The 18,531-nt window shown below is 45.5% G+C and overlaps 1 protein-coding gene across 2 annotated transcripts in view; it reads left to right on the forward strand.

Moving 5' to 3' along the window:
- Positions 1-13,525, forward strand: part of LOC144683960 (phosphatidylinositol 3,4,5-trisphosphate 5-phosphatase 2A-like) — a 140,151-nt gene extending 126,626 nt beyond the window's left edge. For both annotated transcript variants that reach the window (XM_078547584.1, XM_078547585.1), the window contains 6 exons: positions 645-800; positions 1,353-1,434; positions 4,838-4,984; positions 7,589-8,336; positions 10,086-10,201; positions 11,552-13,525. In XM_078547584.1, coding sequence (XP_078403710.1) covers positions 645-800; positions 1,353-1,434; positions 4,838-4,984; positions 7,589-8,336; positions 10,086-10,201; positions 11,552-11,645 — 1,343 coding nt within the window. In that variant the 3' untranslated portion in view covers positions 11,646-13,525. The remainder of the gene's footprint in view (positions 1-644; positions 801-1,352; positions 1,435-4,837; positions 4,985-7,588; positions 8,337-10,085; positions 10,202-11,551) is intronic.
- Positions 13,526-18,531: the final 5,006 nt, after the last annotated feature.

The following is an 18,531-nucleotide window of genomic DNA, read 5'->3' on the forward strand; positions in this document are numbered from 1 at the left end:
GTGGTGAGCCTGTTTGCCCACCAAAAATCCATGAGGTAGAAATTGGGCTTTGTTGCCCCCTTTTGCGGGCGTAAAATGGGTGAATCCCAAGGTCCAACATCATGCATAGCAAGGCAGCTTGAAAGATATCTGACTCAATAGTGAGTTTTGGATTTTTTTAAGACATTGGTTATCCAAAACAGGCAATGGGCCCCTTGTACAGGCTAATAAGGAGCCTAGTACCTCTTTTAGGAGCCGTGTGGGAAATTCAGCTGGCCTGAGCAGAACAAGCGGCAGTTAGGATGGACACTCCATGTACACCAACCATCTGAGGCGCACTGGCCAGGATTTTCTGGCCCCGTCGTGGGCGGGACCTGCTGCGGGTGAGGGGGCGTCCCAGCCAGAAGTCCATTGACTTGCGGAAAACCCCGCCCACTGTATCAGGACCACGCTCCAACTCCCCCACCCCTTTAAGGTCAAGGCCAAGGTATCTGCTGCAAAGTTACCTCTAACCAGCAGCTCTAAAGCAAAAAAAAAAGTCAAATGCTGATAACTGTACAGAAATCTCTTATACTACTACGTAAGAGCATCAATTAATCCAACAGCTGATATCTTCACAAGGCTTGCAAAGCTGATCCCTGTGCATTCCTACTCCCTATTTGCAGGAGAGTGCTGTATTGCTCTGAAGCCCCTGATTGGAAACACGCCACAGAGGTTTGAGACGGGTCTGTCCCATCTGGGAGATGAGTCGGGATCTATCCGTGTAACGATGAGGGTCGTCGTTCCTGCTGAGCGCAAGCGAACTCGTGAACGTCTTTATGGTGAGTTCTTCAGACGCCAGAGCCCCCAGTCTTTTGTATCACTGGGGTATTGTGCTATTTCTGTCAAATAATGGCCATTATTGTATGTACCTTCATCTCTTTGTTTAAATCTCAAAAGCCAACACATTGTCTACACAGTGAATAATGATGAGGCAGCTTGCCATGCTGTTAAAAAAATATCCACCAATTTCTCCTGGAGATTATATCCCTGATTATCTCTCCCTCCTGGAACAGCCTTATAACCATATGGTTGTTGAGAATGGCCTCTCAGCCTGCGGTGGGGGGATTGCAGGCATGAACCCAGTAGTGCTGCTAGTTGGTACTCCAATAATGTCACCCCCAGATGCTTTCTTTGTTCTAAAACAAAGTCACCTCGAATCCCCTTGTTCAACTGGATTCAAACAGACATATAATATTGGCAAAGTTTTGTTTCTATAAAAATGTATAGATTGAGAACAAGCACAGGTTATTCCAATAATTTTTCACAGCTGGGCAGAAGAAGTATTACTATCTTCACAATCCACTGATGTTTCTTCTTTTCATTTGTAACAGAATGGATCAGCTCAGAAAGGGATGGCACCCGACCCCCAAAGGATAAGGCCATATCTTCCAAACCGATGCAGGAGTACACTGGGTAAGCAGCTTGTTTTGTGGAATAAGTGTTGAACTGCCAGTGTTACATCTTTAATACGCACGTGTATTTTTAATTGTCTCCTGGTTCTAAAGGCAGTTATTCCCCGATCAATTTTCTCTCCATTCTCCATTGAAGTCAGTGATTCAGGATAGATTATACTTCCATGAGCATTCCCACCCTCAAGTGCCTTGTCCAAGTGGTATTTCTCCATATGTGAGGCAGCTCAGTAATTATTGAATGGCTATTCAATGCTGTGAGACATCACACTTCAGAGAATCGTACTGCACTTCCAGACTTAGGGCAGAATTTTACATTACCCCACCAGAGGGTTTGTAGGCGGGGGTTGGCTGTAAGATGTTCGGAGGGCCTTGCCACTGGGCTCCCACCCACCCGGAGGGCCTTGCCACTGGGCTCCCACCCACCCCAACTTCTCCATAATTTTATGTTGGGATGGGCGAGACCTAGGCTGGCTGGCCCCGGCCTTGACCCAATTGAGGCCTTTAAGTGACCAATTCTTGACCACTTAAGCACCATTTCCAGCCCAGTCTCAATTTTCAGGCTGGCGGGAGGAGTTCAGGACCCGGAGGGAGGGGGAATCCCGAAAAGTAACCCTGCTCAGACCCCGGGCAGGGAGGGTGGGGTAGGGGCGCCTCCATCAGCAGCCCCCTTTTAACTTCAGGTGCTTCTTCCCCCCCCCCCCCCCCCCCCCCCCACAAAGGGCCTGCCTCCTGCAGGTGCTCTCTCCCCGCCCAACCCAGCCTCCCCACCTACACGCCCACCCCGCCACTGCGCCCACCCCAGGCCTCATCTCCCCTCCCTGCCCCTGGTCCCCCACACTTACCTGGTCCTAGACTCGCAGGACATAGACTCTGGGCACTGCTTGTAATCCCAGTGCTGTCCACTGCAGCCTCTGACGCTACTGGGACGAGAGAGCTGCTGGCCAATCAGATCAGCTGGCAGCCCTCTGAGGCGGGATGTCCTCCCAATTGAGGGACAGAAGACCCGCCTCCAGCCAATCAACACTTGTTGGAGCGTTAAGCGGCTGTGGGGCAGCCAGTATCAGCGGGGATGTGTTCGCCACCAACTCCTCGGATGCCAGGAAGCGAAACCCCGCCATCCTAAAAACCCTGGCCTTAAAGTACAGAAGGATGCCATTCTGCCCATCATCCCTGTGCTGGCTCTGTGAAAAAGCAATCGTGTTTAATCCCACATCCCTGTTTTTTGTCCGTCACCCTGTACATACCTCATTCGCAAGTACCTGTCCAACCTTTTTAAAATTATTTATGGAATCAGCTTATACCAACCTTTCAGGTGGGGCTTTCCAAGTCTGGGGGTGGGAGGGGGGTGGGGTAGTTGATTCTGGTGTTGCTGTTCCATGATGCAAAACCTCAATGAGCATGAACAACATTAACTACTATAGTTAAAATTCCACTAGAGGCTCACACAATGTAGACTACTCCAGTGTCTGCCAAAAATTGTTACTTATAAGACAGAGAAAAGATTCCCAAAAATATTAACCTATTTCCCTCTTTCAAATGCTGAATGACCAATTATTGCATTTACAGCCATTTCTCTTTTTTTTAATCAACTGTTAAACTGGCCCTTCCATGGTTCTTCGAAGCCTTTTTAACCTGCATGGATAATGATGCCATAGATTGTTAATGGAGCTTATCACTGAATGCTCCTTCCATTGAATGGAAAAGAGATTACAGAGCAGTGCATTGCAAGTGACACTATAATCTATATTTGTAAACAAATGATGACAGGTAGGCTGAAGATATTTGAATGAAGGTGATGCCTTTTAAGAAGAAGAAACATAAAATGTACAGAAACTTATGAAACAGTGATCAGACTTCCTGTAATGCGCAGCTGCCTGTCTGATGTGTCTCACATAAATTCCTTACCTCAGTCATTAGAACGAGGCACTGGATGGAGAAAGGAAGAAAGGGAAATGTATGGTGACTTGTCCCAGGTCCCTCCTGCACATCTTCATGTTCAGTTGAAAACTGGACTTGTCAGAGGTCTAGTTTGGGTGAGGGAAATATGATTTGCAAAAAAAATGCTATTTTTTCTTAAAAAAAAGATTGTCTTTTTTTATTATTGGAGGTCTTGTGGCGCAGTGGTTAGTGTCCCTGTCTCTGAGCCAGAAGCTCCAGGTTCGAATCCCATTCCAGAACCTCATGGTCAAGGAAGGTGCATTCATAATGGGGCCAAATAAGTTGATTATCAACCTGCAAATCCTTCCAATAACCCATGGTGGATGGTAAGAGCGGGAGAGTCTCCTGGTCAGCCATGCTTGATGTGGAGTAGCACCCCTCAAGTTGTAGCCTCTGGCTTCAGGCTAGTGATCTGTTCTAGGAAATTCAAGACGTAAGTGCATGCTTTGTCTGCTCATGCCTTGCTAGACACTGAACGTCTTCCAAGTCTATCTTATAGTCCCTAGCCTCTTATGCTGCTGGTGCCTCGTTCTGGGCATAGTTTCACAGCAGTGAATAACCTTTTTGTGCCATCTGGATACCACATGACAATGCAACTATTACTTATGTAACATCCAGATTCTGAGCATCTGCAAGCTATTTGGTGAAAGGGCCAGCTTCAGCAAAGCCCAATTCTATCCTTGCTCAATGTTCTAGGGTTGCCAACTGTGACTAAATGTATTCTTGGAGGTTTCATCACATGACTTGCCCCCATGCTGTAGCCATTAGACAGTCACACATCCATTCTTGTGATGTACTGCCTTTCCATGTCAATTGGAAAGCAATAAGACTAATTAGCCAATTGGATGACGCTTGACTGTCATCCAAACAGCCTTTTTCCCCCCGATTTTCAATATTTTATACGTGGCAAAGAGAAATGTTCAAAGAAAACGACAAAAAAAAAGAATCTTTTTTAATGTCCCGATAATTTTTCTCCAGGGTTGCACACAGCAGTGTCCTGGAGATGGATCTTCAATTCCTGGAGACTGCAGGCCAATTCTGGAGTGTTGGCAACCTTACTATATTCCCACATGCACACTTTCCAGCAGGAACAGGAACCCCAGCTGTTATTTTTCTCTGCCTTTCCTACCACAGAGACATCCAGGCTATTTGTAATAGGCTTAATGCCACTCAGGTGACATAAAACAGCTCGGTGGAGCAAGGAATTGAATTGGGCTTTCTTGCACTGAGCCCTATGGGGGAATCCTGAGGGACATTATGAAGGAATGAGAAGGTTATTGGCTAGAAATTAAAATGGTTTGAATGGGGAAAAATTTGCTCCAGAAAGCATTTTTTTTTGTTTTTAACTGTAAAACAATACCATATTGCAAAACTAGCAGCATTTGTGATCTGAGCCAATGTGAGGGATGGCCTGAAATTGAAGAAGTATTTTCATGGCTTTTGAACAGTGATCTGTTACTTCACAGAGACTATGGGAAAAAATTTGGCCAGAGTTCAGCCTTCTCTGAAGTTGTCAGTTCGATGTTTTCCAATTGGCCTGATGATGGCGCTCACCTTGCGAATGCTGCCACAGGAATAAAAGGAAAGGGAAGTGAAGAGGCCATTCAGTCAAGGTATGTCAATCACCATCACGTCGGAGATTGGGTTGAAAGGGTGCTCTCGCTTTCTCACCTCTCTTCTTTTTGTACATTGTTGCCTAAAAACTGGACTCCTGGTGGAATGGATGGTTCAGAGGACTATAGCACCTTGGCCTGTCAGTTCTGGCAGCTGAGACCAAATCCAACATAAAATAAAGGAATCTTTATGCTCTCTGTAAGAATTCTTTGTGAATGATTTTGGACAGTCTCTTGTGGGCATGAATTCATAGTAAAAAAAAAAATGGCAAATAGTTGGCAATAAATTGACTATGATATTTCCATTTCGCTTACTAGCGAAGGGGAACTGGAAATATTATTGAGTTTCTGAGAACAGGGCTAAGGCACTCTACAGGAATAGGGTAAAAATGACCTTTACTGCACTCTGTGTGACCTGAGAGTGCTTGCTAGGTGTCTGTGGTGAAAAATGTTCCATTGTCCAATACTGAGTCCCTCACCTCAGTGAGTACAGAAATGTCATTTAAAACAAAAGACCAAAGGGACAATGATCTAAAATAATCACAATTAATGCTTGGTATTGGTTTTAGTGTTTTTCCATTCGCTCTGTGCACACCACAGGAGGGAGCATGATCAATATGGTGGAGGAGAAAAATGGGGACAAAGACATTTGAAAAATATCCTGCAACAACCCTGGAGAGGATTCTGTTTTGAACTTATTATCTATAATTAAACTACTCAGACTGTAGCCATGAGGGGTCAGTACATAATTCTTTTGTTATACCGATATTGAACCACAGAAACAGCATCGTGTACTAGCTGAAAGATCTTTATATGGAACACCTGAGACAGGTCTTTGAAAGTATTTACAATTTCATTGAGACAAAACCACAGGAAGCTTTCCTGCATTTTGTATGCTGAGTTGCTATGCACAGTGATTAGAGACATTCATCCAACCTGGGGGCCAGCAAGCTTTACCAATTTCAGATCAATAAATCACTTTTATTTTAACAGGTTTGAAAATGACTTCTTTTATCCGTTTTCTCCCTTCCTCCCTCAAGGCACTGACTTGTGCTGGGGTATTGTGCCGTTCAATTATCCCTTTAAATTTCTTTATAGTTCAGTATCTACAGGGGACAGCTTGTCAGGGGACAGCTTGTGAGCGGCCTGCTTGCATGGCCCCTTCATGATTGCTGTGTGGCTGTGCATGTGTGTTGCAAGGGTTTGTTCAGTAGATCTCACTAAGAGGTTTAGCAGTTGTGAGGTTGAACAGTAGTGTTTATTGGTAACGCATAACTATATACATATGTACAAAGTATAGCCCAGACTAGGAGCTAACTCCATGTTGGCTCTGTAGTAATTATGGTTTTATTTAGCGTGTAATGTACCTTTAAGAATAATACTTGTTAGGCAAGATCATGATCTGTAGTAACCAATAGGAGAGTACCACGGGCTACCTCATCAGTCAGTGCAGAGATGGAGTTGGAGTTGAAAGCACACATGTAGTTGCTGCTGAGCATATTGTCAATCAGCTTAATGTTTCCGCCTGAGAAGTGGCTGCGGATCAACTCTATCACTAATAGTACAACTCAACCACCCTGCAACAAACTCCTACTTGAGTCTTGCCATCCAACTTTCCTGTCTACTGTCATGTGTCTCTCTACACTATACTGTGGGTGGTACTGTTCTCCAGTTCCACATTAACCCTTGCTATGCCAAACACCGTTTCACTACAACAAGCAGCTTCAAGGTTCATTGGTGTCATTCAGTGCCCCAACCAACCATCCATTCTTCATGCAGCAGCCTAGCCCCATCAGCAAGCTATCTGACTATGTAGCAAACTCTTGACATCCACATGCACTGTCTACCAAAAGTAAATGGGTAACAAGCAAAGATGGAAGCTCTGGCTAATTTTATTTACCTTTTCTAATCCAGGGTGAACAAGCCAATTGTAATCCAGGCCATATTTAGTTAACTCAACAGAGACCAAGGTTAGGTTGTGGAAAATTCCTGTTCTGTATATCTCGCTACTACACTGAACACTGAGCCATTTGACAACTGTGTCAGCAGAAGCAACATTTTGCAGAGGCAACTTCTTGCTTTCTCCACATAATGTTACCTTGGCCAAAGAGATTTCACCCTGTCCAGAATTGGTTTCGTAAAGAATAAATGCATGGTTTCCCAATCCTTGCAAGCGAATGCAGTGAGGGAGGATCATACGCCATTATAGAGTGAGGAGTGCCTGGTGACAGGGCTGGGGCCATCCCTGGTCAGAGGGTACTGGGGTCATTCAGGGAGAAGTTGAGATGTGGCAATTGGTACAGCAGCAGCTAATCTTTGTCGGTATTGTAAGTACATGGGGCTGGTATGTTTATGGGGAATTGGAAGGGTAGCAGCTGTTCAGACAAAGTCATACATCTACACGGTGCTTTTGGATTGGTATGCAACACAGCTGTCCATTTATTGAAAATGGGTCTTGTTTATGGGAATCCCTTTTTAGACAGCTTTTGCAGACATAAATCCTCTTTACTCAAAACTGTCTAGAACTGAGGATAAATGATAAACTTGTACTCTTTGAAGGTGGCACACTCAACCTGAATCACACCTTTATTATTGTGTTTTCAGGATGAAACAAAGTAACACGGCAGAAGATGACACCCATTTGAACAGTTACAACAACCCAGCCTATTTTGTACTTGAAGGACTCCCTTACCCCCAGTCTGGAACAGGCTGTCAGGAAAATGCAGGGATTCCAGTGTCAAAAACTATTCCCAGGAATAAACCACAACCTCCTCCTCCAACATTGTTGGAGAAACCAAGGGACCCATCCTTCCGTCACTTAAACAACGAAGGTGGTTCCTCAGATCATGAAAGCCCACGCAGCTCTTATGATCAGTCCCAACACGCTTTCCCTAAAGTGATGGAAGTTGAAATGCAGAACAACCCACTTTATGCCAGTTCTGCGGATGTATGGGCTAAAGCTCACCAGGCTGCAGCAGCCAAAGCCAACCAAGAGTGGCACAAGAGTGCAACGTCAACCAGGGACTCCCCAGAATTCAAAGCCCCTACCACTGCGCCCAGGAGCTTCTCCAGGCCTCAGGTGGGGGGGAAAGGTGGGCCTCAGGCTTCACTGATCAATGAGGTCAAAGACAAAATCTCCGAAAGAAAGTCAGATGACTTCCACGTGGCAAAATCTTCAAGTGGTAAGGACCGCCAGATCAACAGATGTGAACTCCCCCCTCCTGTTCGAGAACGGCTAACAGTGAGTCCTCGGTTGCCAGCTAGAAACAAAGCTCCAGAGGTTCAGCCTCGATCAACACGGATGGATGTGCCTCCACCATTGCCAGTCAAGAGCAGGACAATCGAGGCTGGGGTATGGAAGTAAAAAATAAAACAGATCATTCTAATGTAAACCATGGAATAATCAAATCTTTGTTTCACCCACGGCAGTGCTATTTAATAATTTATATCTGCAATGCCAATATAAACCAGGTTCCCAAACATCTTAGTGGATAAATGTGTTGCCCAGTATGGCACTGAGACATACAGACTAAATAACCTGAATCCCCAGTTTGTGATGGATTGGCTGGTCTCAACAAGGTTAGCAGTGGAGATACAATAGTGGAGATACAATAGTGGAGCTCAGTGACCCTGAGGGAAATGTTAGGTGGTTTTTTATTCCTTATCACTGTATATGATTTCTGCTATAGAGTCCGTATAAACAGACATTGGGGATCCGTGTGTCTGGAAGATTATTTCATCTGCCTTTGCATAATGACATGCTTTTCTAATAGACGTTTTTAATTTACTCTCTTAATTTAAATTTATGGGATTTATTTTAACTATTCTGTTTAATATAGACGTCAGCCATGGTTCAATGGTAGCACTTTTATCTCTGAGTCCAAAGGTTGTAGGCTCAAGTCCCATCCCACAGACTTGAGCACAAAATCTAGGCTAACACCCCAGCGCAGTTCTGAGTGAGTGCTGCACGGTCAATATGTCAACCGTCTTTCAGATGAGACATTAAGCCAAAACCCAGACTACCTTCACAGATGAATGCAAAAGACCCCATGGGACTATCTCGAAGAAGAACAGGGGAGTTCTCCCTAATGTCCTGGACAGTATCTACCCCTCGGCCAACAGCACTAAGCAGATTCTCTGGTCATTATCACATTGATGTTTATTGGGCCTTGTCATGTAATAGATTCATCAAGGAGATTCACAAGAATGATTCCCGGGATGAAGAACTGTAACTATGAAGATAGACTGGAGAGACTCGGACTCTTTTCCTCGGAGAAAAGAAGGCTGAGAGGAGAGGTAGTCAAGATCCTGAGGGGTATGGACAGGGTAAATAGTGAGAAACTGTTCCCACTCAAGGCAATATCAAGAACTAGAGGGCACAGATTCAAAATAATTGGCAAAAGAAGTAAATGTGATGTGAGGAAATTTTTTTTCATCCAGCGAGTGGAGTCTGGAACAAACTTCCTGAAAGGGTGGTGGAGGCAGATTCGATTGAAGTATTCAAAAGGGAATTGGATTGCTACCTGAAAAGAGAGAATGTGGAAGGTTAGGGGGGATAAGGCAGGGGAAGTTCTTTTAGAGAGCCAGTGCAGACACAATGGAACAAGTGGCCTCATTCTGCACTGTGAAGGTACTGTGATACTGATACTATGTGCAAATTGGCTGCCACATTTTTTTGTTACAACAGGGGCTACGATTCGTTAATTTTAATTGGCCGTAAAATAAAAAAACTTTGGGACATCCTGAGGTCATGAAAGGTGCTTTAAAAATGCAAATCATTCTTTATTACTTTATATACATCAGTAAAGCTCCTTCCTGAAGACAGTAAGCTTATCTAATCTTTCACTAAAGTGCATTCACCTTGAATTTGAGAACACTATGGTTGCTTTTCTTCTCTTCAATACTCATGTGAATGCTTTCAAGTGCAGTAACTAAAGTCTGACAGTGCAGTATAAAGCGTCAGCATAACTGCTGTAAACATACTCCAAAAGCGGTCCCAAGCATTTATATAAATGCAAAAATAGTGAAGTAATACGTGTAGGTGAAAGTGACAATTTTCCTTCATCTCCAAAAGATAAAATCTTCTTCTCTGTCTCTTTAGACCTTTGACATTCGTAGCAGCTGTGGTATCCTCTCTGAGTTTCTGAAGCACTTGGGCTTGGATAAGTATGAAGCAGGTTTGATTGAGAACGGATGGGATAACTTGGAATACTGGAGGTAAGTACAGCAAAAACACCAAATTGATACTAATTACTATCTGTTTATCAGTATTTACATAAATGAAGCCAACTGGTTATTATGTTGGTGAGTATTGTAAAGGTGAAGGGGGGGACAGCATGTGGTGGAGCAAGGAGGTGGTGGGTGACAAGCTTCTGTCTTATTTATGGCGTTACTCTCCTATTATCCTGCAACCTGAGTAATAATCCAATACAGATTGTTAGGATAAAAGTCTCTTTGATCTGCAACATGAACCAATTGAGTTAGTTCCAATGGGCATCCATAGCATGAAAACTGCATATATTGCAGCAGAAGTTGGCACTAAATTAGAAAATTGGTTAACTCACTGTCCCTTCACCAGTGGGTTCAAATCTAGCCCAGACTACCTCTTCCAGTGGAGGTGCAGGCACCTTTTTAGACCGGTCCCCATCCCTCCCCCTGGGCCTCCCTCTCCGTATGTCTACCCCTATGGCTGCAGGAGTTTATGGGCATTCCCAGGCTACCACAATGCATCTCCTTTATTTCTGACGGTTTCCACACCCTCTGGGAGCAAGGGGTCCCAATTTTGGCCAAACATAGGCCTCGAGGTGTAGATCTCCGAAAGGGTCAAATGCCGTCCTATTGTTGGTCAACTGTTTTCTGACAGGGCATTTTCAACCCAGCCAGGCCTGGGCTCTCTCTTTTCCCGCTGGCAACCCTGGCACCATCCCCCACACCCCGGCAGTGTCTCACAAACCATCAGAATAGCAAGGTTCATCTCTGAGTGTTCAACATGGTAGTGGGTTGACGTCTGTCATCAGAAATAAAGGAGATGCATTGTGGTAGCCTGGGAATGCCCACAAACTCCTGCAGCCATAGGGGTAGGCATACGGAGAGGGAGGCCCAGGGGGAGGGATGGGGACAGGTCAGAAAGGTGCCTGCACCTTTGCTGGAAGAGGTAGTCTGGGCTAGATTTGAACCCAATGGTGAAGGGACAGTGAGTTAACCAATTTTCTAATTTAGTGCCAACTTCTGCTGCAATATATGCAGTTTCCCTCTGGCAACCCTGGCACCATCCCCCACACCCCGGCAGTGTCTCACAAACCATCCGAATGGCAAGGTTCATCTGAGTGTTCAACATGGCGGTGGGTTGACGTCTGCCAGGCCCCGCACGGTTTGCCCATTGTTGATTATTCAGACAAACACATCGGCAAGATATCCGCAAAATGCTGTGTGATAAGTCTCTCTCTGTCCCTTTGCAGGGGTTGGTTTGATGCACTCACCTGAGGAAAACGGCTGCTGTAATGATCTGGATTGTACAGAAAATAGCTACTCTTAGAGTCTGATGATTTATTTTCCCCTCTGTTTCAGTGGCATCACTGAAGAGGATTTGATGGAAGCCGGTGTCACTGACCCCACTCACAGGAAGATGCTTCTGGAAATAACTTTTCAAAACAAGCCTTGATGAACAATCTGCCAAAAGAAGGAAAGGACCACAGGCTACGCCATACAGGCCTTTTTTTATAATTTCATTTCAGAAACGATTCTTAATTGGACAAAAAAACTTTGTGAGAAATGTCAAATCATAGCATATCCTGACAGTCCTTTGACATGTTTGGAAGAAACTGTGGGGATAAAAATTCAATGGAGCCTCCAGTGTAACCTTGACACAAGGCTAGCCAAACCACCAGGAAAACAGCAGGGGCCACATCATGTCTGTTCAAGATCCTGAGGGGTGTGGACAGGGTAAATAGTGAGAAACTTCCTGAAAGGGTGGCGGAGGCAGGTTCGATCGAGGCATTCAAAAGGGAATTGGATTGCTACCTGAAGGGAGAGAATGTGCAAGGTTACGGGGATAAGGTAGGTGGGTGGGACTAGGTGGAAGGCTCTTTCAGGGAGCCAGTGCAGACTCGATGGGCTGAATGGCCTCCTTCTGCACTGTAAAGATACTGTGATACTATGTCAGGTTGCCAATGTGTCCGAAACTACCCTTAATGTCACCTCTGTTCACCCTTTACAAGACAAATGATAGCTCGGGGCCAGAACCAGGGACAGGAATTCCCTAAGCTGGGAGTCAATACTCCTGAGCCTGGAAGGGGACCCAGTTTGGTAGTGGTGGAAGACTTTAAGGCCTAGAAATTTGATGGTTCTGCACCCATTTTTTGAGCTCTTGACAGTCACTGAAGCATTGATGGCTGGCAAAAGACCCACAGGAGCCATATTGGTATGGGCTCAAGAAAATGGGGGCCAAGGGCCCATGCCTGAAACAGGCCCTTTGCGTAAGGAAATGAAAAGCCTACTGCCTATTCAAGGCCTCCTGTGGAAAATCGGGTTACCGGATTCCAGAAAATTGGTTTTACACACAGCCTGACCAGCAGTGCTTAAAAGGGACCACTGTGGGCTGCTTTCAAAGAGATAAGTTTTCAAAATGTACCTTCTGAATGCCAGGATGAGCAGGAGTGAGGAAATCGGACATATGCAAATGATTGTGCTAGGCCCAAGCGTTCTTGATGTTTTGTGCCGATTCGAAACCAGCTCCACTAATGTCATACGTCGTTTATTAACTTTGCACAGTCCCCGTCTAAAGGAGAAGCTCAGGTGATTTTCCTGGATTACACCCATCCTGTATTGACTATAAGTTTACGCCTGAAAGTTGAGGCACAGCAAAAACCAAAGTCACGTTTCTGGTCTTTTATAATGATTTAAGAAAAAATTCTCAAAGACCTGAATGTTCTTTATCCTTGAAAGCATTTTAATGGCATCAGATGGAGTTACATGAAAATTTGGAAAGCTTCCATGATTGCATCTTGCTAAAGATGCTGCACCTAATGTGCATTAAAGACGATTTTAATGCCTCCAAAATTTAATTTTCATACATTGAGAGGACAGAAGGAAGATGGCATAAGTTGAGTGCTTTCCTTTGACCACAGTTATTTTCGCAGATTTTCCCTTGTTTTTTTCCGTGTACATTAAATAATTGCAATTATATAGAGTTTCAGTGAGACCACACCCGGAGTATTGTATTGTTTTCATCATCTTACCAAAGGAAGGACATACTTGCTTTAGAGGAGGCACAATCACTAGGTTGATTCCTGGTTTGAGAGGGCTATCCTAAGAGGAAAGATTGAGTACAATGGGCCTGTACTCTCTGGAGTTTAGAAGAAGTAATTGCTTTCAGTGAAACAGGTAAGGTTCTGAAATGACTTGAAAGGGTAGATTGGGAGAGGCTTGCTAAATTTTCTTGCCTCATTGGAAACGGTCTGGGAGACAGAAGGGCTGGAAAATTGGTAGAGGGAGCCGGATGTCTTACTGTTGTTATACCATATTACCAGTGGCAGATTGGTCTCCCACCAGGTGGCCAAATGAGCCACTTAAGTGGCCAAACAAGGGCCACTTCCTGCCTCTGTGGGCATCTTACCCATGTTGGGAAGCCCTGCCACTGTATGGGAGACCTGCCACTGTGTGCAGCAATCCACCATGTAAACCTTGGAGGTCTCCCAATGCATTACAACAGGGAAGGTGGAGGGGGCTCCTTTTTTTGGGCACTCTTTGGCCCACAAAAGAGCCCCCAGTGGGAATGGCCACGCTTATTGGCAATAGCACCACTGGTGCTCAATGACCACCTCACCTCCCCCCCACCCCCCTACCTCCACACTGACCCTGATTGCCAGGACTACCTGCCTGGCCCCAGCTTCCTCCAGCCACACTAACCTCTCTTCAAGGGCACCCTACCATTGAGACACCCTCTTCTTGGTCATGCAACCTAGACAATGGCCACTGTTAGCAATCGCACTGCTGAGGTGACTGAGCTGTTGGCCCTCTGGGCCGGTGGTTCTTGGGGACGGGCTGCTGTCCTTAATTAGACCGTGGCCCCAGAGGCAGCCTCTAAATTGGCTGTTGCTGGTAATATGCCGTACAAGGGTCCTGCTGCTGGCTGAAGCGGGGTCAGCTCCTACTTTTGAGTCCCGGCAGTGGGACTTCACCATCAAAGTTCAGCCTGCAGCTTCCCCTGACTGGAGAGTCTAGAACAAGAGGGCAATGTCCCCGGATAGGGAACTCACCATTTAGGACTGAGATGAGAAATCTCTTCACTCAGACGGTTGCGAGCTTTTAGAGTTTTCTACCCCAGAGGACTCTGGATGCTCAGCGGGTCAGTATATTCAAGGCTGAGATTGGTAGACTTCCAGACATCAAAGGAAAGGGGAGTTGGTGGTAGACAATCAGCCATCTTCTTGTTGAATGGCGCAGTAGGTTTAAGACGCTGTGAGGCCTAGTCCTGCTCCTATTTCTTGTGTTATGCCTGTTTTTATGTTCTGGCATATGCTATTGTGATTTTCAGGGAATGTTTTGGTCAACAGAAGATTGGCGAAAATTTTGATGTAGACCTTGGCCTAATCTAGCCTTATTTGTCAGTATACAATTTAATGCACCCCTCATTTTTAATTTTAAGATTGGTTTTGTTTTTCCTGACCATCCTTGAGGCTTCCCAGCATTTGTATGACTAACAGAGCAGGCACACAGACTGCTTCAAGGTCTCTGCCAGGGCTCCTCTTGTGCTGATGCACAAGAATATGCCATGATCCTGCCCACCGGTTGTATTCCCTGAATGTGGATGTAGCTGGTTTAAGGTTGGCCAATTCCTCAGAAAACACTGTCAAAATCACGAACTCACAGTGGCTGTGGTAGATTTCACCTTTCCCACCTGCGCAGGAAGCTAGTGGAGTGGCTTGGACACCCTTTATAGATCTCGCCTGACTCTTATGCCTTTGAAATCAATGGAGTAAAAATCAGACATACTCCAGAACAGGTAAGGTGATGTCACTGACCAGACAAAGTTAAAATCAGGAATTTAGTCTCTACAGATACTTAATTTTAGGGAAACACCACTGGATATTAAGGCCTGAATTTCACACTTGGCGTGTGTGCCAAGTTGGAGGACCAGGAAGTGGACGCAGAATGTGCATCCGCCTGCAATCGGCCCCCGAACACAATTTCATACTGGCTGGCAAAATAACAGGCAGCCAGTGTGAAACGTGCGCTGAGAAAGCCTCAGCGCTGCCAAGGGAGGGGCGGGAAGAGGGCGGACACCGACAAAAGTGAGGGTGCGGGTGGGCACTTGTAGCGAGCTCCCTGAAGGCAGACAGCTGCTGCGGAGCTGCCTCAGGGAGCTGCAGACCTGGACAGATTAAATGAGAAGAAAAAAATGCAGCAAACTATGTCTAAGCAGCACATTCAAGCACCTGACAGCAGAACTCGAAAAACATCAGTCCCCAGATATCATTTGTTATTATATTTCACCCCAGACATTTCATCCCGCCCTTGGATGAGGTTTCGTTAAAAACGGGCTGCCCACCTGCCCATGCGACAAGTGAGAAATCGCATGGGCAACGTAACAACATGGGCAATAGGGTTTCTAATGGCCTTAATTGGCTCTTCAATTGTCGGCGGGCGCGGCTCTGACTCCCGTGTGCACCCGCCGACCTCAATATAGCTCACGTGCGCGATGACATCATCATGCACGCCGGATATCGTTTCGCGCAATTCCACATGCGTTCGGCTCGATCAACGTAAGATTCATCCCTGGTGGGAATCCCATTGAGTTAGATTGCTGCGGTAAACCTACATTTTGTTTCGATAATAGAATAGAAATTGCACACACGTTCTGGAGGGGGTGAAATCAAAATGCATGATGGATAATCATGCAACTTACATTGTCCTGTAAGACACCTACACTGAACTACAAGGCGTTGACTCATGTGGGGGAATGGACACCTAAGCACAAACATTAGACGTGGCAACTTTATGATACAGATTTTGACCATTTTCTTTTGGGAGCATTCCTGTATTTAATACAATGCCATATACACGTATGGTATGATAATGCACTTCAGTGCTGATTATTTTGAATGAAGATGATACTCCAATAAAAAAGGAGCCTATTATGGATCATTGTACACTATATAGGTTTCTTTGAATGTTTGATTTGAATATATATGTATTATATATATTGAAAGCTTACTGGAGAATTTGTTATTAATAGCAGTCCACTGTTTAGTTTAACCTTGTAATTTCTTTAGGCTTCTTAATTAATATGTCGCTTGGAGTTCTGAAGTGCATATAAATATATTCAGAATAAAAATATTTTTTGAGAAAATGTTTCTTCTGGTTGTCTAGTTGAATACGCTACAAGATCAAATTACAAAGCAGTTGGGGCTGGACTGACTCTCTTTCACCAAAGAGTGGATAAATATCTCCTTGAGGGCACAATTGGAATTTGTCAGACTATATATATATATATATGTGTCTGATATAAAGTCTCTGATCAAAACAGATTATCATTATTGATCATCATTAATCATTATTGCTATCTGTGGAACTTGGGACAGAATTTAATGATGCCCTATCCTGCCCCTAGGGCATATAATTAGACAAGAAAGCACGGCATGGAGACCCCATTGTTATCCCAACTTCCCTGATTAAGCTAGGGGCAGGAAAGGTTGAGTTTGGCCTTCCCGCCCCTAGGTCAATTTCATGATTAATTAAGAGCCGCTTAAGGGCCTACACCACATTGGGAGGCGGCCAAGCATACGCTGCTGGCCTCCTTGTTGGTTCAGGGAAGGGATCCCTTCTGACTGGGAACTCAGCCCCACAGCTAGCCCACCGCCTCACCACCCCCTCCAGCAGCAAGGCCTGCCCCGCCCTGGAAGACCCCCCGCTGCCCTCCAGAACAACCCCGCCCCCTGCCCTTTATTGGGGCCTGCCCGACTGGCCCCAGCAAGCCCGCTCCACTCACCTTTCTCTCAGGCCTCACTGGCCGCTGCTCCAAGCCCCCTGCTGTCTCAGCAGTGGACACTACTCGTGATGGCACTGCTGGGACTGAAGAGCTGAGTGGCAGCTCTTGGAGGCGAGATCTTTGCTTCAAAGGTATGGGAACCCTGACTGTAAGCAGCATGCTGCCTGACAGGCATTTAATTCTGTCACCTCCTGGAATTGGCTGCGGCTGGGTTGCCATAGGCCTTCTGGCTGGTGATAAGGACCACTGCCCTGGCCAATAAAACCAGCCATTCGTGTGCGACTTGACAGCCACGTTCCACCTCATTACAGCAGCGCCTACTTCAAAAGTATTTCAAGCGCTTTGTCTCCAGATTGTGAAAGTCATTACACAAATACTCAGTCCAACAGGAGTAAAGAGAAAGGAAAGAGTATGATGTTTCATGTTCAACAGAACTAAAGACTGCGACATAAATTTATGGGCATTTCAGCCAGGATGGGAAAAGAGGAGAGGTAGGGAATTAACAGATACAACAAACAGTTATTGGATTAAATGACCTGCAAACTGTTAGATGATATAAAATTTCATCAGTGAAATGATGCGGAGATACTAAAAGGGCAGAAAGCTCTGCAAATTATGGAGCAAAAGGCTGAAGAGACTCAGAGATGAATGAACAAAGAAAACATGAGGGAAAAAAAAAACGAAAGCAACTCAATATACAATAAATATGAAATTAAAACAGAAAATGCACCAAGAAGAGAAAAGGGTACAAGTCAATGGACGGAATTGTCCCAGATTTGCACTAAGTGCAGCAGCGGGCGGATAAAATGATGGTTTACCCACCAGCCGCGGTGGTGGGGCTTCACGCTGTATCGTCCCAAACCTGCCGCATTACTTATGCATCCCCGAGAAACACGCCCTTTCCATGGCGGGCGGGCTCTCATTCGCCCACCACGCCATGATGTTGTCATTATATCACGCCACATACCACATTTAAAGTGCAGTCGCGCCCACTGTTTCCAACCCAGGAATGCAGCAAAGAAGACATGGCCCCGAAAGGCAAGAAGACTCCAGCCCTTGAGTGCCTTTTGGATGCCATAGAGACCCGCTGTGATATCCTCTACCCCCGCCCTGGCCACAGGAGGGGCAGCTACATTACCACTTTGGTTGGTAGGTGATCAGTGCCAATGTTGCACAGAAGAGGTGGGCCATCCAATCCAGATAGAGCATGAATGGTCTCATCCGTGCAGGGGTGGGGGTAAGTCTGACAGGCTGGTCTTATAATGATATGCTGATGTATTACAATGAGGTTCCCAATGTACGTTGATGGGGAATGGGACGATCACAAACTGGTTTCACAACGTCTTGAAACTGATTTTTGGCCTTCTGGCCATATTGTCCGCTCACACCACCGAACACACCCGACGCTGGTGGGCACGGAAAATACCGGCAAATGTCTCAGGCTCAAAGCGAAACTTATTTGCCTAAACGTCTAATTTGGAGGTAATATATTCAGTAGCCCTGTCAAAAGCCACAGCGTTTTTTCCCCCCAAGTTAAAAATCTTTCAACTGTGAAGTA

Source organism: Cetorhinus maximus, chromosome 8 (assembly GCF_964194155.1).
Source record: "Cetorhinus maximus chromosome 8, sCetMax3.hap1.1, whole genome shotgun sequence".
NCBI classification, from domain to species: domain Eukaryota; kingdom Metazoa; phylum Chordata; class Chondrichthyes; order Lamniformes; family Cetorhinidae; genus Cetorhinus; species Cetorhinus maximus.